The 26,608-nt window shown below is 37.3% G+C and overlaps 1 protein-coding gene and 1 pseudogene across 1 annotated transcript; one reads left to right on the forward strand and one right to left on the reverse strand.

Moving 5' to 3' along the window:
• The window catches only part of LOC102006803, a 351,399-nt pseudogene that overhangs the window by 269,587 nt on the left and 55,204 nt on the right, over window positions 1-26,608 (forward strand).
• LOC102023283 (prostaglandin-E(2) 9-reductase-like) lies at window positions 6,642-24,971 on the reverse strand. The gene is made up of 9 exons (XM_005386856.2): window positions 24,720-24,971; window positions 22,030-22,197; window positions 18,031-18,147; window positions 17,108-17,185; window positions 16,584-16,706; window positions 13,416-13,525; window positions 12,976-13,141; window positions 8,499-8,581; window positions 6,642-6,900 (listed from the first exon to the last, which is right to left on the reverse strand). Exons 1-9 carry the CDS (start codon window positions 24,798-24,800, stop codon window positions 6,858-6,860), a joined length of 969 nt encoding a protein of 322 aa, XP_005386913.1. The 5' UTR covers window positions 24,801-24,971; the 3' UTR covers window positions 6,642-6,857.

Here is a 26,608-nt window from a genome sequence, read left to right on the forward strand (position 1 = left end):
CTGGGAGATAGACTGAAATAGGGGGAAAATACACTGCCCACAACTATCAGAAGGAAATACCATAACCAATTCCTGAGGCAGAGCAATGTCCAACAATCTTCCGTAATACATGGAAGAACTTTAACTTATTTAATCCCCCAGAATCAAGAAGGTAGTGAAAGACCTCCCTTTCATGTCTGATCTATTCTTCTAGATTACTTTCTGTTGAGTTCTCCACCCCAGTATTACTACTCTTACCTTTTGTGGCTTCTAAGTGCCATACCCCAGTGGAGGAATGAAGTGCCCATCATTTAACATCACACACCAATGTTTGGAATCTGTTGCTTATTACTCTACTTGCTGAGAAGATTTTGTTTTGCACTTCTATGGGGAAAGGCTGTTTATAACCAGAATCCTAGTAAAAAATATAGGTCTGACTTTTACCAAGACACTGTTTTGTTAATGGTTATCCAGTAATAGCTTCTTTCATCATCAACATCATTGCCTAAAATTAAGTAATGGCACTGCATATGTCATGGTTACCCAATGACTTGTGGGAGGGGGAAGTTTAAGGTAGTGTTCCATTTCTGAGAAGAGAATTAGAATCAGTTCATGTATTTTATATGAAAACAAATTCTTCAAAATTACTGTTAGTGATAAAGCATTTTTAAGTTAATTTATTCTGTTCTATCTTTCCCACAGTATTGCATGAGCATGGAATTGGAAAAATACCTAATGTTAATTAGACAAGAAACCTCAAGAGCCTGCATTCTTTGTGTTGTGATGGTTTTTTTTTTCTTTGTTTCATATGTCATACATACAAGCACAGAGAAAAAAAATGGAAAAGAAATCACTATTAAGAATTAATCAGGGTTCAGGGATATAGCTCAGGAGCACAGCACCTGCCTGGCAAGCACAAGGTCCTGAGTTTGATTCCCAGTACAAAAAAAAAAAAAAAAAAAAAAAAGAAAAGCAATGAAAAAAGAATTACTCAAATTTTGGCCTTAATAAATCAGAAATTAAAATTTTGAAAATCATGGCCTTTTTATTTACCTTTATCATAGGCAAACTATTTTCTGTATCATTTTTTTTGGCACTATAATCAAACTATCCATTTCGGACTAGGCTGTTCTCCTGACAACTGTGTGGTAAATAAATCTACAAAGCAGAAGACTCTGTGGAAGATAAATTATTAAGACATCCTAGAAATCATTTGCCAGCACGTGACCTGAGACTTCAAGGTTTTTTACAGTTCTTACCTATTATATAACTTTTAGTAAAGAGTCAATTAGTAACACATCAAACCAGGCACTTTTTTACATAATTTATGACCTTGTTTAGCATTATTTTCTTAAAAAAGAGATCTCCATCTGTATTGCCTGAAACAAAGTATCAGAGTTTTTACTACTGGGGTAAATGTGAGAGAAATTGTTTCTCAAGTAGTTCTGCCCTGGTTAAAGAGAACCGTCAAGTGGCTCTAATAGCTAAGAGACTCGAAGATAGAGTTTAAGTGGCTCCACAGTGCTTAAGCAGAGCCATCCAGTGGCTCAATAGTAGCTAAATGAACATTGGTGGGGCTGGGGAAATCCCATCCTGAAGTTTCATGGAGTTTCAAGGGGAAGGTAGAACCATCCAGTGGCTCAGCTGCCTCTCCCTAAGGAGCGAGTGGGCTTCAATATGGAGACAAAATACCAGCAGTAGGGCTTTCTTCTACTCTTCTATGAAAGATGCTGATGCCTTGGATAGAGATATATGTCTAGTGAATTACTGAGTCTCATAAGGATGCCTTGTAGGCTCATTGGGTCACTTTCATCTGCAGGGGATATCTTCCTAAGGACCTGTCATAGTTTGTGTCTAGATGTTCCCCAAAACCTCCTGCAGGCATGGGGCAGGTTCCTAGGGGTTTTTTTTTTTTTGTTTTTTGTTTTTTTTTGTTTTTTGTTTTTATCCATCTCCAATGCTGGGATTAGGGATGTGACACCTCCACCCACCCTGGGGTGGGTAATTTGCATACAGTAGAAACCAGGGAAAGATTCTGTTCTGCCGCTAGTCCCTTTTTGCTCTTGTTGCTTTTGCTGTCTTCCACCACCATGAGCTCTTGCTCTCTGCCTTGTGTCACTCTGCCTTGGAGCCAGCTGAGTAAGGACTGAAACCTCCACAGACTGTGAGCTAAATAAACTTTTCCTTCCTTAATTCTAGGTGTCAGATATTTTGCTTCAGCAACGAGAATAAAGTAATCAGTTCAGAACCCAATACCAGTTGTCCCTCTCCACAGGCTGCAAGATGAGCCCTGTGAAACCTCATGAATCACACCCTGCAGGTTCCACTGACTTCACCACTAGGCCTTATCCTATATCAATGGGAAATATCTGACCCTGATAATTTAAAAAAGAAATAGCTTACTACTATTGCAATATGGTTTTGGTGCAATATGAATAGAAAATAACGAGAGATAAGTACAGGACTTTCTTAGTTAAATTGTTCCTGCTTGAAACATAAAATGTGAAGTCCCTTATGTTCAGAATTTTATGACCCTTTATGTTAGGGAAATCCCCAAAATTATAGTATTTAGAATGGCCCCCAAGGAAGACAGGGGTATCTCTGATGATTCTGTCCTTGGACTTCCACCTATCTTGGGGGGGTGTCTCGCCCATCTGCTTAATGAAGAAACTTCAGATGGGACCACAGATAACTATTATCTAATTGATGGGCATGGCCATCTCTGTGTTCAACAACTGGGATAGAGAGGAAGGCCAAAATTATAGCTATTGCAATTGGCAATGCTTCAGACTCACGCAGGTCATCTAAGGGAAAACCCAAGGACACCCAAGGTTCCTGTTTTAGCAAGAAGTCTGAACACTGGGCATGCGACTATACCAAGCCACTGCCTGGGCTCTGCACCGAGCGTGAGGTGTCCAATGTGCCCAAAACATGGCCCTGTATTGTTGACTGTCCCTTCTTGCAGAGAGGGCTTAGACCAGCCAAAAGCCTCGCACACTGCCTGGTAGAAACTCAGGTGAATATACAATGCCCTGTGTACGAATATCACCATCTCCTTTGAGGAACCCTGGGTAATGCTGCACATCATAACTGAACCAATTCAATTACTGACTTGATTTGCTCCTCTGAAAATCTCTCCTCTAGAGCTATTGCCATTCATATTTAAACCCTCCTCAAGGATAATCCATCAATTAAATCAAAGGTAGCATGATTACTCTCCCTATTTTTACACTTCTCTTGAAAGGGAATTTGCAACAGGGAGTGGTTTTCTGTCATTTTGACCTATTGCTTTGTACATGGATCAAATGTGGAAAAATGTCTCTAACACGGAGGTAATTGTTCTGCCCACATTTACATGGAACTTCTGGATAAAATTTACTCTAAAAGGGTATTGTTCATTTGTTCATTCATGTTGTTCATTTTTTGTGTAGTGCCATCTTAAAGCAAGACCTTGCATAGATGTTTGGAAAATTATTCTTTAGGATGTGAGCAAAAATAAAATAGAACCAATTATTCACAATGGCAAATGCATGTTTACCACTTATGACATAACAACTCACTCTTATCTTTATACATTCTGTGTGCATCTTGTTTTCCCTCTCTTGTAGGAATTGGGATTCTTCAAATCTATTAAGATCAGTTTCATTTTGTGCCTGATTGTGTACAAACTAGGGGAACTTTGAATCTTTGAAAATCTTCTAATCAATCTAGGTCATGCAGAAGAACCTGTGTACCACGCAATTTCTCCAGTAGAATTAAGAGACTGGAATACTCACAATTAGTTATTAATACATGTGCTGTGTACCAGAGAACAAAGAGATGAGGAAAGCTTCAAGCCTGAGCCTTGGCTGGCTCACCCTCTCTCCTCTGAGAATCCCTGCAGAAAGAGTTCCCAGAATTCCTGTGGAAAAAGTCACCCAGTGCTCATCTCATTTGTTCTTTTCCTTCAAGCAAAAGTGGATTATTTCATATGATGCTTTTCCTTGTGTTTTCTCTCTTCCTGCAAGTGTCTTTCCTACATTAAAGTTTTAACTTTCCATATTTTCCCTTTACCCTCTGTGCTCAACTGGATCAGAGTGTTTTGAAGGTACAATAAAAGTGTCTGGTAGTCTCAGTTGTACATTTTATGTTAATACTTTCTAAACTGGGGCAAATGTGAGATTGGAGCCTCTATCACATGTAATGATCATTTTTGGAATCCAAAGATTGATAGTGGACATATTCCTTCCCTTGACTCCTTAACTTCTAAAATTGCCTTGACGTCTAGCTCACACCAGAGACAATCCCCCAGGCGGGTCTATTTCTAATGTAGCCTAGGTCAACCTTGTTTTCCTTGTCCTCCATGCAAGGTGAGCCCAGATAACTGAACTTTTATTTTTGTCATTGGAAGAATTTGCTGAGGTGCTAGAATTGTTAGTAGCTTGCTTAACATTTCTAACACCACATGCTGGGTGTGGTGTTGCACGCTTGTCATCCCTGCACTCGGGAGGCTGAGGCAGGAGAATCGTTGTGAGTTCGAGACCAGCCTGGCCTACAAAGTGAGCTCAGGGTCAGCCTGAACTGCACAGGAAGACCCTGTTTCAAAAAGACTAAAAAAAATTTTTTTTCTAAGAGCACATGCCAAGATAAAAAATCACACTGCTGACTACCCTATGGATATATACAATTATTATTAAAAGTGAATACAATTTGACTTTCATCTTGTCCTTGGGCACACAGTGTGAGGGGTTGTGAAAACAACGTGGACTCAGTCTGGCACAAAAACTGCTAAGGGACAGGGATATGGCTCAGTGGCACAGAGCCTGCCTAGCAAGTGCGAGGTTGTGAGTTCTATTCCTGGTACCAAAACAACAAAAAAACCTGCTGAATCTCAGGCAGTAACAAGCATTTTACAGATTCCACTTTCACCACCAGCTCAGATATATACACAGAAAGGCTGTGGAGAGCATGTAGATCAATTTTCCATTATGTACTTTTAACCATTTAGAATGAATTCTGAGGCTGGGCTTCACCTGCATTTACCCCCATTCTCTTTGGTGAAAGCTGTCAGGAATCACACCTGGCTGACCTGTGACATGGTACTTCCACACCTGGGGTACTGGAGTACTAGGATATTGGAAGACCCAGAAAGAAGCCTTTCCTATGCATTTGCTTCAGCTGGGAGAAATTTTTGCCTAATTTTCTTTGTTCTGTGTTTTGGTTAGGTTTTTCTATGTCATTATTCTTCATAATTTCATTTATTTATATTTATTTTTGTTACTTACTTGGATTTAGTGTATTCTGTCTTTAATTTTCTTTTTTCTCATTTGTTTCTCATGCCATTTTTTGGCTTTACTGCATTTTTATTACTAATTGTTTATTATTTTTTAATCCAATATGCTATATACTGTTTTGTTCCTTTCTTTTTCATGGTGATAAAGATTTCAGTTGTTTTTAATTTTTTAAACTTGTATATCTATTATAAGTAACAAAATTTCCATTTTATCTTCTTAATTTGTGAAATTATTTTACCTGATAGCACAGGTCCAACCTTAATAATTGAAAAGAAATCATATATGTTTGCATAATAAAAATAAATGCCTGTGTTCCTAGACACACAGATAGGGGGATATGCTGTTGTCTGCAATTGTTACGTTTTACTCCACAAATACCATCATATGCACTTGTGATTATCTGACACACACAGTTCACTTTGACTGACTCCGCGTGGTGCACACAGGAAGCGCACTTACCACTACACTGGGCCCTTCCCTACACTGCAATCTGGTGACTCCTGCTTTGCTTGGACATCAGACAATCCAGTCAGGAAAAAAAAAAAATCACTAAAACTCACATAATAATGTTAAGAGTTCGCAATCATGTAGGGCCTCAAGATGAGCTTTCCAGGGGGTTGTAGCCCACTGGTTGTGACTGGGACATGTCTGCTTTAAACAGGTAACTGCTGGCCACAAGTTCCATAATGTTGACTGGCCAGTGTCCAGCAGTTACTACACTTTTGCACTGAAGTGCTGGGAGATTCCTGTCTCAGAATTGCAGTGACATCAGACTGTATAATAAACTTTCAAGGGATTGAAAAGATTCCTTTGTATAATTCATGATAATTGGTATAACTATTTTTACACTTCTCTAATTTGAGGTACTTCTCGGTTCTTTTCTACACATAGTGTTAAAAATGGCTTTGAGATCTCACGTTGCTGAAAAAATTGGGAAATTTTATTTTTGTCTGCCTGATGTAATTACCAAGTGAACATGAGACAGTGTTGCAAAGCAAAGATGTGTTCAACTCCTTCCACTTCAATGACCCCTTTATCTCCACCAGGAGACCTCATTTAACTGTTGCAGAAGCTGTGAGAGTTGAGTGGCAAGAGGGCACCCCTTAATGTCTTCATCACTCTCCTGTATGTGCCTGACTTTCCAGCCTAAGGACCACGCACTAAATGCAACGCGTTTTCACATTCATCCTTGTGCTAGAAGAGGGACTGCCTCAAGCAGTTAGTGAATAACTGCTGCTCTCCCAGAACCTGCCAACTGTACCCATTCCCATGCTATAACATGGCTGCTGTCATCTCCCACACTATAACTCACACTTCCAGCCAAGCAGTGTTGGAGAATTAGGCATCATAAGAAAAGAAACTATGAATATAACAGAAAAATGCAAAAAGTAGTTTTAGACAAAACCTTTATATTTTTTTCAAAAACCTGTTGGTCTTTATTGCATGCTCCTGTGGATGTATTGAATGAGGTGTAGGTAACTGCAAGTTCCTAAGGAACATGGTTTGAGGGGAAGTGATGTGTCCAACAGCAGCATCCGTGATTTCTCCTGCACCAGTATCCACACCCAGGTACACTTGGCTGAAATCATGGGAACCGCCTCCACATTAATATTCATCGGAAAATGGGTAATTAGGGTCATCAGCAAGACTAAAATTTAAAAAAAGACATGTAATATAGTCTTGATGAGTCATCTTTGCTTGAATAAAGCTGTAACATATGCAGATATGCCATTAGGGTGAAGGTAATCATCTGATTTCCTCATTGCCTGTAAAATCTTCATTATTAGTTTTATGAAGGAATACTTGCAACAAGTTTGTAAAAATCTGAACAGAATTACCCAAATTGTATTTCTTAACTGCAACTGAACATAGAGAAAGCACAGAAAAAATTCCTTCCTACATTTTCCCTCCCCTAATCCACCAATGCAGAAAAAAAGGAAACACTGTCTTACCTTCAGTTCTCAATGAAAGCAGAGATGATTATGTCATGTTCACTTTAAGGCTTAGTACTAATACTCACTAACAGAAAATGTGTTTCAGGGTGCAGTGTTTACTGTTAGCAACTTCACCCCATTTCACTTATCCACTTTTTATTTACCCACAACTAATACCACAAAACATATTTGTTGGATTTAATTACTGAAACACTGTCCTAAGAATTGATAAAATAAAGTTCTATTTCCAAAGAACTTAGCATACAACCTTTAGATCTCTATATTTACAAAACAACACAAAATATGAAGTGATCGCTAACTACTACTCGTTAAAATATTTCCTATGGGACAATAATAACTTATTTCTCTGCACTTTGCTTAATACATGTTCTCTCCTTGTCCTTTGCATTCTGTGTACTAACTTAATATCTGCAATGATAATCACGTATTTGTTAATTGCTCAGACTTGCAATTATGGATTGTCTATTCCTCTTTCAAACACAAAACTGAAAATTTTCAGAGGAAGACGTGAGATACATTTCATGTTTGTCTGCGTTTAAAATGAGTAGTTTATCTAATGTCAGCATCCGTGGCTCGAGAGCGTCAAGGGTCAAGATCTATTGATGACTATGCATTCTCTTCAGCAGTGCTTTTTCCTGCACACGCATTCCTTGCTTTTGATTCTTTCTTCTAAAGAACTACTTTATCCTCTGCATTCACATATGGATATTTTAGAAACTCCGAACAAAGTGTTCCCCTCACTGCCTCCATGGCACCCTTTGGAGAGGCAAAAGCAACACCCGGGTTCTGAGCAAACACACATTAAAGCAGTGATGGGGAACCCATGGCACCTGTGTCACTGTTTTTCTCTTAAGACAAAAAGATATTAATATACGGGCTGGGGATTTAGCTCAGCGGCAAAAGCGCCTGCCTGGCAAGCGCAAGGTCATGAGTTCGGTTCCCGGTACCGGAGAAAAACCAAAAAAAAAAAAAAAAAGATATTAATATAGTTATTTTTTCTAAACTAAACCCTCCGCATTCAGGCTTAATTGCAGTGTTGGCGGTTTGAAATACGTAAGTTGGTTTTGAGTTGCAGTTCAGGAATTGGTCTTCAAAAGTTTTGCAGATCATATTTAATATGAGATACCACCTCGCTGCACTCAAAAGGGCTATAATTAAAGATATGAAAAGTAACCAATGCTTGTACCCTTGTACATTACTGGTGTGAATGGAAACTAGTACATCATTGCACTAAAAAGACAGACATGATGTTAAAAATAAGGTGAGGCAACAGGTGTGCAAAGTTACTTACAATTCAGCAGCAGCATATCGAAAATTTCTGTTCAGGCCATCTAGGCTTTTCATGTCTTCGGAAGTCAACTGGAATCCAAAGACCTAGCACACAAGTAGAAAGGTTTTAGCATATTTAGAGTGTATATCTGCCAGTAGTGAAGATTGGAGAAATAATATTGAATGATGAACAAGCAAAATTTAAACTAGCTGATCAGTTTCCAAAAGGTACTATTTTGGAAAAAGACTGTAGCTGTCAATGAATACCAAATGCAAATTAAATAGAAAATGCTTCTGAAGTAGAAAAAATTGAAACTGAAAAAAGCGAAAGACAACACATCTGCAGAAAAGCACACAAAGAAACATTCAATAGGTTTCATGAACAATCAACTGGATATAAGAAAGTATTTCGCAATGGTACATCTATCAAGGATTTGACATTCCTAAAATTTAAGAACTCTGAATGATGAAAATGAAAGACACAACCTTAGGTGAAAAATGGGCTAAAAAGCTAAACAAATGCTTCTTAAGAGAAGATATGCAAATGACCAACATATACATTCCAAAAAGCTTAATTTCATAATTATAGCAATGCAGATCATATCCACTATGAATATCATCTCATTCCACTCAAAATGGTCATAATTAAAGATACTAAAAGTAACAAATGCTGGTACCCTTGTATATTACTGGTGTGAATGGAAACTAATACAGCCATGATTGAAACCAGTATAGTGATTATAAAAATAGAGTATTTTAATATTTTGAATAGCTATTTTAATCTGTTTCCTGGCTTCCAATTCTTTCCTATGTAGGGCATTTACTGGAAGAGAGAATAGGTAGAACTCTTGAAGACATATGTGTAGGCAAAGATTTCATGAACAAAATCTCAATTGCATGGAAAATACTACAAAGAATCTACAACTGGGATCTTACCCTATTTAAAAGTTTTTTCATGGTAAAAAAATTACCAATAGAGTGAAAAGACACCCCACAGAATGGTAGAAAATTTCAGACCATTGTCCTTCAGACAAGGGACTAGCCTTTGGAACATATAGAGAATTAAAAATATCAGACCTCCAATTTTAAGGACCTAATCCAAAAATGAGCATCTAAGATGAATACACACTTCTCATATGAGAAAAAATGTTCAACACGCTGGTCATTCTAGAACTACAAATTAAAACAACACTGAGAATCCATCTCACTCCAGAAAGAATGGCTATTATCAAGAAATTAACAAATGTGGGAGGGACTGTGGGGAAAAAGAAACCCTTCTCCACTGTTGATGGGAGTGTAGACTGGTGCAACCCCTGTGGAAATCAATGTGGAGATTTATTTAAAAACTAGGATTAGAGGTTCCATCTGACCCAGCTATTCTTCTTGTGAGTATCTTCCTAGAAGAATTATAACCATCCTACCATACAGGTGATATATGTGTACCCGTGTTTATAGCACCACAGTTTTTAATAGCTAAATCTTGGCAACCACCCAAATGCCCATCAACCAAGGAATGTATAAAAATCTATGGAGTGGGGTTGGGGATTTAGCTCAGCGGCAAAAGCGCCTGCCTGGCAAGCGCAAGGTCGTGAGTTCTGTTCCCGGTACCGGAGAAAACCCCCCCAAAAAAACCAAAAAACTATGGATTTTTACACAATGGAGTACTACTCAGGCTTGAAGAAGGATAAGCTTAAGACAATTCTAAGTAAAAGGGTGCACCTTGAGACCACACACTTAAGTGAAATAAAGGGGACATATGTGTAAATACTGCATTGTTTCTCTGGTGTGAGAAACCAAACTGTAAGTAAGATCCAAAGTATATAATAGATATTGGGAAATAGGAAGATTTTGTTCAAATGGGAAGGGGAACTAGGTATGGGTGAGGGAGAAAGAAAAGAATGGAAAAGAAAACATAATTAAAGAATGATAAAATGGGAGCAAATCATTGTAAACAAGATTTGTGGAGATGACTGGGAAAAAGAGGAGTCAAAATGTATCATATACAAGTACAAATTCTCTATGATGAGCATGATTATTATGTATATCTAACTGTACCGGTAAACTTATACAAACAGAGTATATCCTATGATCGATAATTTTATATTCTGCATGTAGCTACAGGAAATGAAATCTTTACATTCACATGGTACTCGCTCTTTCAGGTCTGCAGCAGCGCTTCTCAACAATAGCCTATGTATAAAGCAATCCCAGAGGTCCTTCAGCAGATGAATGGATAAAGAAAATGTGATTATGAGAATTGGGAATAATATGTCATTAAAGTGACATATTATTCAGTCACACAAAGACCATGAAATCCTGGCATTTGCTGCATCCTGGAGGCAGATGGAAATCACTACGCTGAGTAACAAGCCAGACAGCAAAGGGGAAATGACACTTTTCTATTCTTATGTGGAAACCACTACATCAAGTTTAGACAAGTATGGAATAGAACAGTGGTCCCTAGCTATTGTAGAATTAATGAAGTAAAGAGGGCTGAGAATAAATAGAAATTTTAAAGATGAGGAATGAATGTTCTAGGGAGGAAGTTCAGGAGGGCAATCAAGAATAAAAAGGGTAAATAGATATAGTGCTTGATTGATTGTGTTAACTTGAGAAGTTCAGAAGCTTAACTGAGTCAGCTCAGCAATTCTACACCCTAGGGTATAAAGGACCCGCCCTAGGGCAGTTGTTACCTGGATGGCATAAAAGGGAAATGAAGAAGGAGAGTCTGGCTTCTATGTTTCAAAGAGCCCCAGGCTTTGGCTTCAGCTTAGATGCTGTCTCCTGGCTTCTAGCACAGGCCCTTTGGCTCCCATCTTGGATCCCTCAGCCTTCCAACACAGACTCATCAGCCTTCCTTCACAGACCCATCAGCCTCCTGATACGGATTTACATGGAACACTGTAGTGAGCCTCAGACCTTGGCCTGAACCCTTCAGCCTCCATTGTGCAGAGACCCTCTGCACACTACCTCATTGACTCTGTGGCTGACCATCCTAAGCCAATCTTGTAATTTCTAACATATTTGAATATCTTGTGTGTGTGTGTGTGTGTATGTGTGTGTGTGGGTGTGGGTGTGGGTGTGTGTTACATCTGTTTCTCTAGTAAAATCCTGACTCATACAACAGGCATATGTGGGAATATCCTAGTGAGTCTCACTATTTGTGCAATTTATACAAATTATAATTTTAAAAAAGCAAACAAAAATTTAAAATATAAAAGTTAAAGGAGAAGAAAAACTGACATTATGCAGATTATAGCACATTATACTCAGGTCATCTAGAAGAGTCCATTTTAAAGGAAAGTATGAAATGTATGTATCTCAGTACGTTTCATGAATACAGTTGAATCTACATCCTAGCCATGTGCTCCTTAAAGGTTAAAAGGTATTTACTCTTCTTCAAGTAATTAATTCAGGAGTTTTCCAAATACTAATTCTGTATGTACAAAGGACAAGAAATCCAGCTTTATGAGGATTTGGTTTAAACTGGAGCCACTTTAAATGTAAAAATCGAGTTTAAATTGCTAAATAATGTAAAAAAAAACATCCTTTTATCTTTGTAGTTCCATAAAGTAGTTGTATGAAAAGCGAAGGGGATAAGCTGTCAACAATTTAGCCACTGATAAATTTAGCCACTGATAAATTTAGGGAAGAGGCATTCCCAGCATTACTTGGAACACCTCAGAAAATTTAAGAATTTCCATAACAAGAAATGAATATGCTATGAACAGATTATTAAAATTCTCATTGACCTAGGCTTAAATATATCATATCAGGAACATATATTAATGTCTTAAAGGAGAAAGTTATGAAATCCATTCAAACATATTCCAAGACCACCTAAATAATTGAAAATTCATATTAAAACCATGGATTTGAAACCTCTAGCATTTCAAAAACTCATTTCCCTCCAAATTGATTAGTAGTTTCAGTGCAATGCCAATCAAAATAAATATGAACACTTAACAGCTAGAATACATTTTAATACTTCATGCTGAGCCAGAGAATCATGTAAAACAAGAGTTGCATAGGTTAAACTTCAGCACTTGAGGTGGTTTGTTTTCCACATACCATAAGTTATACGATAAGAGGGGTGATCTGAATGAAAATAAATAATCAACCACATTAAATGAACAGAAGAGCTCAGGGAAATATAAGTACCATCACAATGATTTGTAGAATGAAGAAAACTCAATGCAAGTAACTCACTTAAAAGATAAAAGGAAGAAGTTGTCATTTCCACCAAGACGTATGTTACATGGCTGGCTTAATGTTAAAACCAAAGTTCCTGTGTTCTATGTTATTCTAATTCTCATTGGATCTGCTATCTCTCTTGTGTTGCAGTAGGATAAAACATTATCCAAACACCCTTGAAACCTTATACACAAGAAAAATGCTAGTGATGTCATAACTATGCAAAATATCCTAAAAGTTTTCCAAGGTGGCCACATGTGAAGAATGCTGAGTTGGAACCTCGATGCCCACAGCCCCACCATCACCTGCAGGTTCTCTTTTATCTCGTTCTCCTTGAAACTCTGGGCCAGAACCACAACCCCACGCTGCAGCTGGTAGCGAAGGGCAATCTGGGCTGGAGATCGCTGGTGCTTTTTTGCCACAGCACAAAGGACGGGATCTTCCAAGAGAACTGGAGCACTTGGGTCCACCCTGGAATGGAAGGCAGACATGGTGGACACCCAGGGTGAGAATTTGGTCTGTTGGGAGGCTTCTAATGCAGACTATGGAGCCAGACCTAGACCAGTGATCCTCAAATGCAGTCCACAAAGCAGCAGGATGTGTATCTTGCGTGATCTTTGGAGAAATGCTAATTACTCCCTCTGCCTGAGACAGGAGACCCTGAACTGTACAAAAGAGTGTATAGCAGGACTTCTAATTTGCACCACCAGTGGTGTCTTTTTATATTTCTTGTTCTCATTATTACCATCGTTTTGGTCGTTGAGATCCCAGAGCACAGTAAGCAACCAGCACAATGTCCTTAGACTTGCAGAAATCCAGCAGTTTGCTCTGGTTGAGATAAGGATGGCATTCCACCTGTAGAAGGACAACACAGAAAGGGATCACTTATAAGAAAACCTAATGTCAAAGGAAAAAACAATCTGATAGTAAGTTTTGATAAGAAAATTGTGGCACATTTTATTTGAATAGAAATCTTCAACATAATGTTTTTTTCTGTAATAATCTTTAATATCTTTTTAAGTGGGACAGATCACAAAAGAAAAGTAACTTTCCTGAGGTGAACCAGGTGTGTGAACAGTAAAGATGTTTTATATCTTCAAAAAGATATTTGAAATTCTTGACCTTGGACAATCAAAAAAATCCTAAATGTGGGGCTGGGGATTTAGCTCAGCGGCACAGCATCTGCCTGGCAAGGAGAAGGTCGTGAATTCAATCCCCGGTACCAGAAAAAAAAAAAACAAAAAAACCCCCCAAAATCCTAAATGCTTGCAAATCAAAAAATTGACCAAAGAATCATGAAAATAAATTAAAAGACCAAAAAAAACTATGGTAGGCATTCTACTGATAGCATTTCAGAAGACTTGTGTGTTAAGAGAAACAATGTATAAGAACTAGTATAACACATAGCATATATGAAAATTCTTAATCCCAAACACATAGAACACAGGAAGAATAAGAGAAAAAAAATTCTTTGTTGATGGAGTTATTATTGCAACTCTCCTCTGAACTTTGATAATAAAAGGAACTGTATTTGTGTTTATCCTATCTTTCAGGAATAATTGCAATTTAAAGGGAGTTAATAATGAAACTTGTTTTCACATGAAATATTGTGCAAGAAAGGTAATATATTCATTGAAATGAAAATAAATATTTACAAATTCTGTTGAAACATCTAAGTCTCACAGAAATGATGCATGGATACTCTACTGTATAAAAACTGATCTTGAATTGAAATCTTTCTGTTGACAGTTACAGAGCACTAGTAATTGTAATAGAAGAAAACATATAGTCACAAAGAAGAGATCTACCTACAAATGTTCAACCAAGTGATCAAAAGAAGCAGCACTAATAGTGGGGATTATGGGTGATTATCATTGATTGTGTGTTTTCTACTGCAATACCACTGAGTAACAGAGCACACTGAATTTATTTTGTGGTAAAAAGTGTTGCAGGTAACTGTAATGGAGATCTCAAATCTATATTTCAATTGAAAGAGGACTGGAATATAGAATGAATTTACTGACATTAGAAGACAATAATCTGATAAATCCAGAATATGCAAAACATTCCAGCCTCACATCAGGGAAATTAATGAGCTTTCTGAGAGAAAAAATTAAGCCTCATTACACAAAGCAAGGAATGAAACAGACCAGTGAGAGATATTTCTTAAATCACTAACCTATTCAAACACCTACTGGATTCAGATGAGATAAAGGAAATATTTGCTGATGTCTTTGGTTGCACTTATGAATAGGTAACTATATCAGATAATACTTTCATTCCCAAGGGATGTCTTCTGAGGTCACTAAAATATCGTGTTTAAAATGCACTTAGAAGAGATGCAGCAAAAAATTAAACATTTTTATGCAGATATTCCCATGTACATCAGTATCTGACTGATTACAAAAACATCAACTATTTTGAATTGGTAAAGATAATATGGGTGTTCCTTACTCTGCTCTCAGTTATTCTGAGCATATGAAATATTTCTGATAAGATAATTTAAGGTGGTACTAAAAGTACATTTAGTTTTTAAATTTTATATTTGACAGTCACAGTGCTTTATCTTCATATATACTCATGAATATCAAAAGCTGTGTGTCAAATTCAAGACTCTTACCTTATACATGCGATTTTTCAAAAATACAAAACATAAAAAAAGCACACCTCCTCTCTCTCTCTCTCTCTCTCTCTGTCTTTTTTATCTTTTGGAAACAGGGTCTTGCTATATAGTTCAGGCTGGTTTGAGCTCACTTTGTAGCCCAGGCTGGCCTCGAACTCGCAGTGATCCTCCTGCCTCAGCCTCCCAAATGCTGGGATCATAGGTGTGGGCCACCACACCGGGCCCGAGCTCGTCTCTTGAAACAGTTGATTTAAAAGGAAAAAGCATGGAGAAAACCCTGATTATGATGTGATCAGGCAAATATTCAGGTAGGCATTGGATGGTAAGTTCCTGAATAAAGATTTCATCCACCATCATTATTCTTATAAACCACTAAATTCATTTGTCTATCCTGGATTATTTTAATAGTCTCAAGTTTACTTATCAAGTGCTACATTACTGGTCATAAAACCTGTAAACTGTGAATTAATAAAGAAAATGTGATATTTGTGTATGATGAAGGATACTCCGCCATAAAGGAGGAACTTGAATCATTGGTAGGAAATGAAACCATAATGTTAAGTGAAATAAGTCAGACAGGCAAGCTGAAATATACCATAATTTGTCTTATATGTAAAACCAAAAATAGAGGTAAATTACACAGCAAAAGATGATATAAAACAGGAAGATAGATCTTTTGCAAAAGGGAAGGTAACTAAGACATGGGAAAATGGGCAGGGGGGAAAAGGATGAATTTTAAAAAGAATTAAGACGTTGTGTACATGTACCAGTGCCCCAAATTGAATGTAATCAGCCTGCATGGCCAACATGTACCGATAAAATAAAATTTACCATAGAAAGTTTTCAAGCAAAATAACAAGGATTCATCTTCATCTGAACCCCAAACCCTAACCACTAATCTATTCTTACTTTCAATCTACCTCTATTTACTGTCTACTTCATATTTCATTGGCTCTTTTCTTATGCCTTACTCTGCAAATCATCTTATACATACAATCTACAGTCATTCTGCATAGCTTCATGAGAAGTGCACCTTCCTCCTGAGGTCCCATAACAACCCCAGACTCATACATACTGGACACTAAGTTCTTCCCACCCATTTCACTAAGACTTTACCAAGAAGAGACACGGATGGTGATCCTCTCTGTCCTTGGTGAAAAACTGCTTTGAGTAATTTCTGTTCCCCAAAGGTACAATGAGCAGCGGGTGGGTGTAGCACAGATGGATACAGGGCAGTCACACAGAAGTCAGTAAATGCATAAGACTGGAGAGGAGCCTGACAGTGCTCACCTGGTTGCAGACAGGCTTATACTTGAGTCCCGGTTTGTTCAGTATCATCTCCAGCTGCCTGCGGTTAAAGTTAGAAACCCCGATGGATTTGGTCAGTCCTGCGTCCTTACACTTCTCCATGGCCTGGGGAACAATGGATTGTAAAGCACCATTTGTACACGTGGCTATGTCAATCTGAATGCAACACACAAGTGCTAGGAGAAACTGGCATTGATGCTATTCACAATTGATTGTAATTGTAAGTTAAAAATGGAAAGACAAAAAGAGAAAAAAGATACTGAGTTCCACAAATAGAATGCCTACATTCTCCTTAAGGAATTAGGGACATGACTGCATTTGGAAACCAGGGATGTTTATTACTAATGTCCTCAATTCTGTTCATCATTTTCGTGCCATTACATTTCTGTGTAATGGATTGAAAACACCACTCCTCCAATCCAGATCAGCTATATAAACCACTCTTCCAGGTTGATGTATGACTTGACAATCCTTTTCCTCCACTGTGGTGTCTCCCTTGTACTCACCTCCCATGTGGCAAGGATATCCGTTGTGTCCAATAATGATTTTCCCTTTTCATCAGTGGGGAAGAGGTCTTCACCTGGCTGGATCAGAAACACTATGTCAGTAATCTCATCAGGTATCTGCATCTCACCCTTAGCAATAGGTGAAATATACCTAATTTATGGTACATTTGATCTCAGTGAAATAAATCTCACCAATCCAGACATTTGTATTTATACTGTAGTTTGTGTAAGGAGTTATCAAAATGTCCTTAGGTACTTTGGTTCTTCTGTTATCTTACATAAATACAGAAGTGTTTATGACATGAAGTTTGAACTGTTCCAAGGCTTTATTTGCAGGCAATGAGCAGGCTAGCTAGCAGAGGACCTGAGCAAACCCCTAGTTTAACAGATGAAATGTGGATGAAGGGATACATTCCTTTTTATTTTTTTTTTACTCTTTTTTTTTTTTTTTACTTTTTTTTCAGACAAGGTCTCCCTGTACAGTTCAGGCTGGTTGTGAGCTCACTTTGTAGCCCAGGCTGGTCTCGAACTGACAACGATCCTCCTGCCTCAGCCTCCCAAGTGCTGGGATTACAAGCATGCACCACCATGCCCAGCTCGACCTTTTTATTTTAATATAATACAACTGGATAATATAAAGAAAACATAGAAAGCACTCTTCATAATCTATGAAAAAATAAATCAAAACTTCTCAACAAAATAGAGAATAGTGATAGTTCATACGCTGTGTCATAAACTTAAGTGATTGTCCATAATGTTATTCAGAGTACAAGTCATAGACAAAAAAAGAACCTCTTACAAAAAAGAAACAAGTAAGTAAAAATCAAAACAAATTATAACACAAAATTTATTCAGTCATCCATTAAAATGATAACCATGCTGCCAGATACATTTACACAGTTCTGATGATGTGAATTGCTCACCTTCATGGCCACTGGGTAATGAATGAGATACAGGTCAACATAGTCCAAGCCAAGTTTTCTTAGGGAATTTTCCAAGCTAGGTTTGACCATTTCTGATCGATGAGAAGTACACCAAAGCTGTAGAGATAAAAAGTGGAAATTATGCTGTATTAACAAACTATTCAAAATTTCACATAACTTCGACATGCTTTGTGCTGGATAAAAATTGATGAGAATCAAGAAAAATATTGCCTATTTTCCTGTTGATCTGGCCAATCCATATGAATTTAACCATAGGTTTGGCTATTGTCAGTCAACCCACTGAACAATGAAAGGAAATTACAAAGGCAATAACAGTGTGTGAAGTAGTCATGCTGTCCATTCTCTGAATTTTGTTTCAGAGAGATTTCATTGGTATTTTTAGTCTAATTATCTTAGGCATTTAATTCACTGGAGAAGAATTACCCTGCTATTAGTTACATAATGGAAAGAAAACACATCTTGAGCATTTTTTAATTAATTAAATTTGTTGGTACATTTTATATACATAATGATCATAACCCTCAGGAATTTGTACCTGTACCTCATATATCTTGATTCCCCTTTTTTTCCCATTTCCCTCCCCTCCATTCAACCCATATCCCCGCCTTATTTACAACAGTCTCAGTTTCATTTTTTGCTTGTTTTCTTGTGGTTTTTTTTTGTCCTTTTCCCTTCCTTCCTTTCCCTTTCCTGCCTCCTTAGTTACCCTTCTCATTTGAACAGTTTTCTATTTCACAATGTCTGTTACACATTTTGGTCCTAATTTACTATTTCAGTTTCTCACACCAGAGAAACAATGCAATATTTACATGTGTGCATGGTTTATTTCACTTAAGTGTATGGCCTCAAGGTGTATCCACTTAATTAGAAATGTTTCAAGGTTATCCTTCTTTAGGACTGAGAAGTGCTCCACTATATTGCAAAACCATATTGTTTTATCTATTTATCAGTGGATGGGCATTTGGGCTTGTTACAAGCTTTAGCTATTACAAATTGTGCTGCTATAAACATGGGTCTGTGCATATTGCTGTGGTATGATGCCTTTAATTATTTTGAGAAAGTATCATGGAGACAAATAGCTGAGTTGAATGGAACCTCTAGTCCTAGCTTTCTGAGGCATTTCCACTGTGGTTGCACCAGTCTACACTCCTACCAACAGTGGAGGGACTTTCCCCCATAACCCCTCCCCCATTCGTTGTCAGTTGATTTCTTGATAATAACCACTCTTTCTGGAGTGAGAGGGAATGTCAGTGTTGTTTTAATTTGCATCTCTTGAAAGACCAACAATGTTGAACACTTTCTCATATACTTATTTGCCATTCCTATTTCTTCATCTGAAAAGTGTCCATTCATTTCAAATGCCTATTTTTGGATTGGATATTTGGATTTGGGAGGTCTGATATGAGTTTTTTATATATTCTAGACATCAGTCCTTTGTCTGAGGGATAGCTAGAAAAAAATTTTCCCACTCTGTCGGTTGTCTCTTCACTCTGTTGGTGGTTTCTCTTGCTATGCAAAAGATTTTAACAAAATGAGATCCCAGTTGTTGATTCTTTGTAGTATTTCCTGTGTGATTGGGGTTTTCTTCATAAACTCTTTGCCTATACCTCTGTCTTCAAGAGTTCCACATATCCTATCTCCCAGCAGATTTCATGCTACTGTTTTAACATTGAGAGCTTTGATCCATTTTGATTTTACTTTAGTGCATGGTGAACTACATGGGTCTAATTTACATCTTTGGCATGTGCAAACCAGCTTTTCTAGCACCATTTATTAAAGAAGCTATCTTTCTTCCAGGGAAGGTGTTTCACCCCTTTTTCAAAGATAAGTTGGCTGTGTGCATTTGGAGTTGTTTCTGCATCTTCTAATCTATTCCATTGACCTTCAGATCTCTTTTTTTACCAGTACTATGCTCTTTTCATCACAGTAGCTTTGTAGTATAATTTCAAGTCAGGGACTGTGATGCCCCCTGCCTTACCTTTGTTGCCCAGATTTATTTTTGTTATTTAAGGTTTCTTCTGGTTCCAAATGAATTCAAGATTGTTTTTTCCAATTCTGTAAGTATGCTACTGGTATTTTGATTAGGATTGCATTAAATCTGTGTAACAATTTTGGATGTATGACCATTTTCACTCTTTGTTCTTCATACCCAAATACTGTACTATCCTCTTCAATCTCCTTTTCCAGAATTTCTTTAGTTGTCAATATAAAGGTCTTTTTCTTCTTTTCTTAGATAGACTCCTAAGTATTTTATTCTTTTCAATGCTGCTGTGAAAGGTGTGCCTTTCCAAATTTCTCCCTCAATGAGATTGTTATTTGTGTACAGAAATGATATTGATTTTTGAGTGTTGACTTAATATCATATCATCTGCAAATTATTTCTTCCTTTCTTACCTTTATTCTTTTTATTTCTTTCTCTTGTTTTAATTGCTTAGACTAATATTTCAAGAGCTATATTGAATAGAAGTGGTGACAGTGGACATCCTTGTCTTGTTCCTGATTTTAGAGTGAAACCTTTTAGTTTTTAACCATTTAGTATGTCATTGTCTGCTGGTTTGTTAGAGATGGCTTTTATCAGATAGAGATAAAGACCACCTATTCCAATTTTCTTTAAGTTTTTTTTTTTTTACCATGAATGGATGTTGTGCTTTGTCAAATGCTTTTTCCATGTCGATTGACATGATCATGTGATTTTTGTCCTTAACTCTGTTGCTATGGTGTATATTGATTTGTGTGTGCTGAACCATCCTTGCATCCCAGGGATGAATCCTACTTACTCATGGTGTATAATTTTCTTGATGATTTGTCAAATTTTATTCATTAATATCTTATTGAGGATTTTTGTGTCTATGTTCATTAGAGAGATTCACCTGTATTTCTTTTTTTTGGCTGGATCTTTCTCTGGTTTTAGCATCAGGGTAACACTTGTTTCCAGGAACAACTTTTGGAATATTGTTTCTCTTTCAATTTCATTAAGGGTTTTGAGGACTACTGGCATTAGATCTTTTCTAAATTTCTTATAGAATTCACCAATGAATCCATCAAGACCTGAGCTTTTCTTTCTTGATTGGCCTTTAATTATATCTTCAATTTCATTGACTTATATTGGGTTACTTAGAATTTATGTATCTTCTTGATTTGACTTTGGTAATTCATATGTATAAGGAATCTGTCCATTTCTTCTTTTATCCATCTTATTTGAGTATAGGTTCTTGAAGTATATATCGATGATCTTGATTTTTGCAGGGTCTGTTGGGGTTTCACCATTTTTGTTCTTAATTGCATGGATTTGACTCTTCCATTTCTTTTTTAAGATAAGGTTGGTTAGGGGTTTGTAGTGGTGAATTCTCATTTCAGGAAAACAGGACAAGCTCAAATAAACAACCTAATGTTGAACCTCAAACTTCTAGAAAAAGAACAAGTCAAGCCCAAAGCTTCTATGAGGGTGAAACTGTAAACATCAGAACAAAAATTAATGCAACTGAGACTAACAAAACAATACAAAGAATCAGTGAATTGAAGATTGGTTCTTTGAAACATTTTGAACACTGTAACAAATTCTGGAAAAAAATACAAGAGAGTTTAGTTATATCTTGCTTACTACCTAAAGAACTGCTATACTACTTCTTGATATTGATAAAGGAAAGAATGATATTCATAGTGATGAAAGATTTAGGAAGTCATTCAAGAGATGAGGAAACTCATAATCTGGTTTTCATTCACACCAATTCCACAACTCATACAAAATGACACCATGTTGATATTCCAGGTAGAGGGATTTTAAAATTATAAATTTGTATACAACACTATGAATTCCCAATCATTCTTTGCTTTTGATCCTGAATCTTATTTATGAATTATATGTGAATGAAAGTTATACTAAGAGTACATTTAACCAAGTCAGACTCAATAATTTAGTTTTTGCTTCCACATACGATATATTATTAATTTGCAAAGCAAATGCTTTATACAAAATACCTTTGAAGTGAGGAATATGTCTTCTCTCTTCACAATGCCTTCTGCAATCTTATTCTTAATGACGGTTCCCACTTCCTCTTCTACTTGGTAAGTATATGCAGTATCAATATGGCGAAATCCAGCATCTATAGCCAATTTGGTGCCCTCCAAGGTTTTGCTTTTAGGAACCTAAAACAAAAATGGAATATGGTTTTGGAAGACACAGTACATACTATGATTGTTGGCTCATAGCAAGCAAATTTAGTAGTACACTAGACTGGAATAAATAATGTATTCCAAAGTCCACCCCAGACTACTTAATTGTGTGACAAAGAACTGGTTCCCTGAACTTCAAATTTCCAACTTCTTGTCTATGAGACAGAAGGAAACATGCAAACAAAAATTGTTAATGTCACTAGCAGAAGCAAGGACCTTCAGAAGATAAACATATCCCATGTCTTGAGTTAGTTCTGAATTTGGAGTAATGAAATTAAGCTAAGCCCACTTTGCCTCCGCCTTTTCCAAAATTTGTTATCTCAAGAACCACCTCAGGCTCAGACTATTTGAGTACATCAGTGCCGTCTCAGGACCCCAGGAACATCCCAATTTTGACAATTTGTTCTAGAAATCAAAGGACTCAGTATACAGGTTCTGTCCATTAAAATTTATATAGTGAGGTCACAAAGTAAAATTCACAGAGGAGAGACATCTGTGGGGCAAGGTATTGAAGAAATATTGTGCACATTTCTGAGAATCTTTTACTAGTGAATATTCATAACACACTAAATACCCACTATACTGATTTTAAACATGTATCAAAAATGCTATCTCCAAGGAAAGCTCTGGAAACATTTCCTAAGATTTTTGCAGAGGTACATTGCATATTCCTCCCATGCTGGGACACATCAGGGTCCACTATACCAAAGTAGAATGAGGTACATAAACTCCACAGTTGGTACCAGCATTCTAGGAACAACCACCAGTTTCACTTGTTTTGAATGGTAAGAAATCAGAGTTCCTAGATACCAGATGGGGCCTGTATTGGTAATAGCAACTGGAATAAATGGGGGTATCTCTTTTTGAGTTCTTGAATACACTGAGAATGGTCTTGTGTTACATAGCCAGTCTCAATAGTTACAAAAAGTAAGACTGGCTTAGCAAAGTAGATACTCAAAGTATATAGATTTATGACTAAAAAGTTATCTTCTTCATTGAAGGAGCTATTAAATTACTTTTTAACCATTCAAACATAACTCTGTTTTTTAGGGAAGATATGATTAGAGTGAAATTTTAAATTATTGCCTTGTCTATCATTTTTGGCTATGAATTGAAATTAAAAACGACAAAGTGGTGATACCATACTGTATGTGCCAATTCTGTATGATTAATTCAATCAGTATTTATTGCTAATACATAACAGTAAAAAAGAAAGTTCACTTTAAATTATAAGGTAAAAATGTCAAACACATGCAAGGTCGTAAGTTCAATTCCTGGTCCCGGATAAAAACAAATAAACAAATAAACAAAAAAAAAAAACAAACAAACAAAAAATCAAACACATGCTTTTTGACTTAATGAATTTCAGAAAGTTTCATTTTTCAGTAAAATTACAGTGAAGGAGAGACGAGGTCCCACCATCAGTCCTGATTGCAGCTGTGAATTTCCTGGGCATAAGGCCACTCAGAGATTTAGCAAGGCTCCATCATTTTGTGTAAGCTTTTTTTTTCTTTGGTACTGGGAATTGAACTCAGGACCCTGTGCTTGCCAGGCAGGTGCTGCACCACTGAGCTAGATCTCCAGCCTCTTTTTTGTGTAATCTTATTCCTTTTCAGTGATTCATGATTCTCTGCCCTAAAAATAACCAAGACCTAGCTCATATCTGCACTATTGCTCTTTGGCTATTTCCTCATGTCTTATTAAAAGGAAAATTATGACTTCAAAGTGCAGGGAGTTAGTGCTTTGTAAAACAATTAACGGGCCAGAGCATATTACTAGAAAACTTTCCTTCAGTTCTAGGGAACTCTGCACTCTCTACTTTGCTAACGTCATTTCAAAGGACAGTCTATCATTGTGCTTTAGATCCAGCACAGTAACAGACTTGTGATTCACGTACACTCTTAATAGGTGTTAGTTTTTCCTACCATCATGTTATGTTGTACTTTCAGGACAGTTTTTCAGAGCTGACAGTAGTCCACTGGAAATTCTACTTGGCTCACGTTCAGTACTTACCTTGGTTATGATCACGACTACCCCAATCAGAACAGCAGCACTCCCCGTTACTTATGGTATATGTCTCATCTCCATTAACCTTTACCACACCTTTTCCCCAGGATCTTGTCTTTGGGAATATAAATTTCCCAAAGTATAAAAATAGACAGATAAATAGCAATCAAACCCTGGGAGAAGAATTTTACAAGCAGTTGTGTTGACTGCAGATTTTCATCTTATCGGCCGATCTGAGGAACAAACTGAAATAAGGAAATAACATACGTCCCAGCACAGTCAATAGGTGATACTTTTATCAGTCCCTGATGCGGAGCAAGATCTAACAATCTTCTGTACAGTCCATGGAAAAGGTCTCACTTAGAAGAAAACAAAACCTGGTAAAACTCCCAGAACCACACAGACACTGAGTGACCTGACCTGCCAAGTCAGCTCTCCTGCGAGGTTACTTCCGCTTACATTCCCTACCCCAACCTCGCCTCTCTTACCTCCTCAGGCTTATAGGTGCCATATCCCAGGGCGGGAATGAAGTGGCCGTCACTTAGTTTCACGCGCTGTTTGGAATCCATTGCTTGTTACTCCTCTTGCAGAGCCGCTCCTGTGTTTTTCTTCAGCTTTCACAGGCTATTTATAACCAGAGGCCCTGGCACCAAGTTTCCTGCCTACTCTCAGCCAATGTTCTGCTTCTCTTATTATCAATGGCTCTGCCTCTTTGCTGTTTAGGTAATCACAGTGACTGTTTAAAGGCTGAGCAAGGTCATGTAGGAGTGGTGAGATTAAAGTGCTCCTCTTGTGAGAGGAGACTTGGAACCAGTTTGCTATTTCATCTGAAAGACAATTAAGTAGATTACTATGAAGTGATAAAGGATTATTTTCTGTAAATTTTTTCTGTTCCATCTTTGACATATTACTAGCTATTAGTATAAGATTGAAAAACTACTAAATATTATTTGGATTAGAAAATTCAGATGCTTGTTTTCTTGATGTTTAGGTATTTTTTTCCTTTATTATAATGCATCCCTTCTTGATCACATGTTATTTAACAAGTACCCCTCACACAGACACACACCAACAACAAAAATTAAATAAGTTAAAAAATCATCCCCCATCATTAAAAGATAAAAATTTGAAAATTGTGATCCTTTTAACTTTCTTGCACACAAAACATTTTCTATTTGGGGGTCATTGCAAGCAGACCGTCCATGTGTGACAAGGGTGCAAAGTGTGCAGTAGAAACACTCATGCAGCGTGCAGCTTGATTGAGGCAAATGATTAACACATTCTGGAAATCATTCTCCAATGTGCAAACAGAGACTTTGACTTAATTATAGCATTAGTGTGAATATCATGTGATATCATGGTATAAAGAGTAAATCTAAAAGTCATGATGATTATTTCTGACAGGTGAAAGTCTGACTAATTGCTTTGTGCCCTATGTGCTTATCAATCTATTAGAAGTAATGTTTGTTTCTTTTGTAATCTTAGAAATGTATTTGCTTATCAAAAGAAATAAACTGTACATGGTGGCGCATGCCTGTATTCCCAGCACTGGAGAGGCTGAGGCAAGAGGATAGTTGTGAGTTCAAGGCCAGCCTGGGCTGTAAAGTGAGCTCAAAGCCAGCCTGAACTGCATAGAGAGACTCTGCCTAAGAAAGGAGAAAGAAAGAAAGAAGAAGAGGAGAAAGGGAGAAAGGAAGAAAGGAAAAAAAAAAAAGAAAGAAAGAGAGAGAGACAAACAAAGGAAGAAAGAAACAAAGAAAGAAAGACAGACAGACAGACAGAAAGAAAGAAAGAAAGAAAGAAAGAAAGAAAGAAAAGAGAAAAGAAAGAAAGAAAGAAAGTGCTTCTGCGAATCGGAATGGAATGGAACTTCTGGGGAGTAAGCCAACAATTTATCTCAGTTTTTGTTCAGTGCCATAAACCTCACATTACATTCTTTAGCTTTCTTTTTATTTTTGCATTCACAATTAATCTTCCTGCACACCCATTCCTTAAAGTACAAATGTAGCTGATGTTTTCTTTTGACATTACCTGATAACAGTTTCAGGCCATTACCACCGATGCTCATCTCTCTGGAGAACGGAACATTGTGTCTCTTGGGATTTAAGCCTTGCACTAATCCTGGATTCCACCCACTTTCCTAGGACATGGTACCTTGTGCCCAAATCCTCATTGGGTGGGCTAGACACAGCAGTGGAATTCCTTTGTTCTACATACAAGAAACCTCACAATCCAGAGTATCTTCTCCACAAACTTCAGTGGTGAACTCTGCTTGTTTACAGAGTATGGACCTTTAATGAGAACTAAGAGAAAAACCTGACTGATCCCCTTTCCCAGGTTGTACGGGATGCACTCCTGGTCTCAGGCCCCTTCCTGA

Source organism: Chinchilla lanigera, unplaced genomic scaffold (genome assembly GCF_000276665.1).
Source record: "Chinchilla lanigera isolate Chin_1 unplaced genomic scaffold, ChiLan1.0 scaffold00028, whole genome shotgun sequence".
Lineage (NCBI taxonomy): Eukaryota > Metazoa > Chordata > Mammalia > Rodentia > Chinchillidae > Chinchilla > Chinchilla lanigera.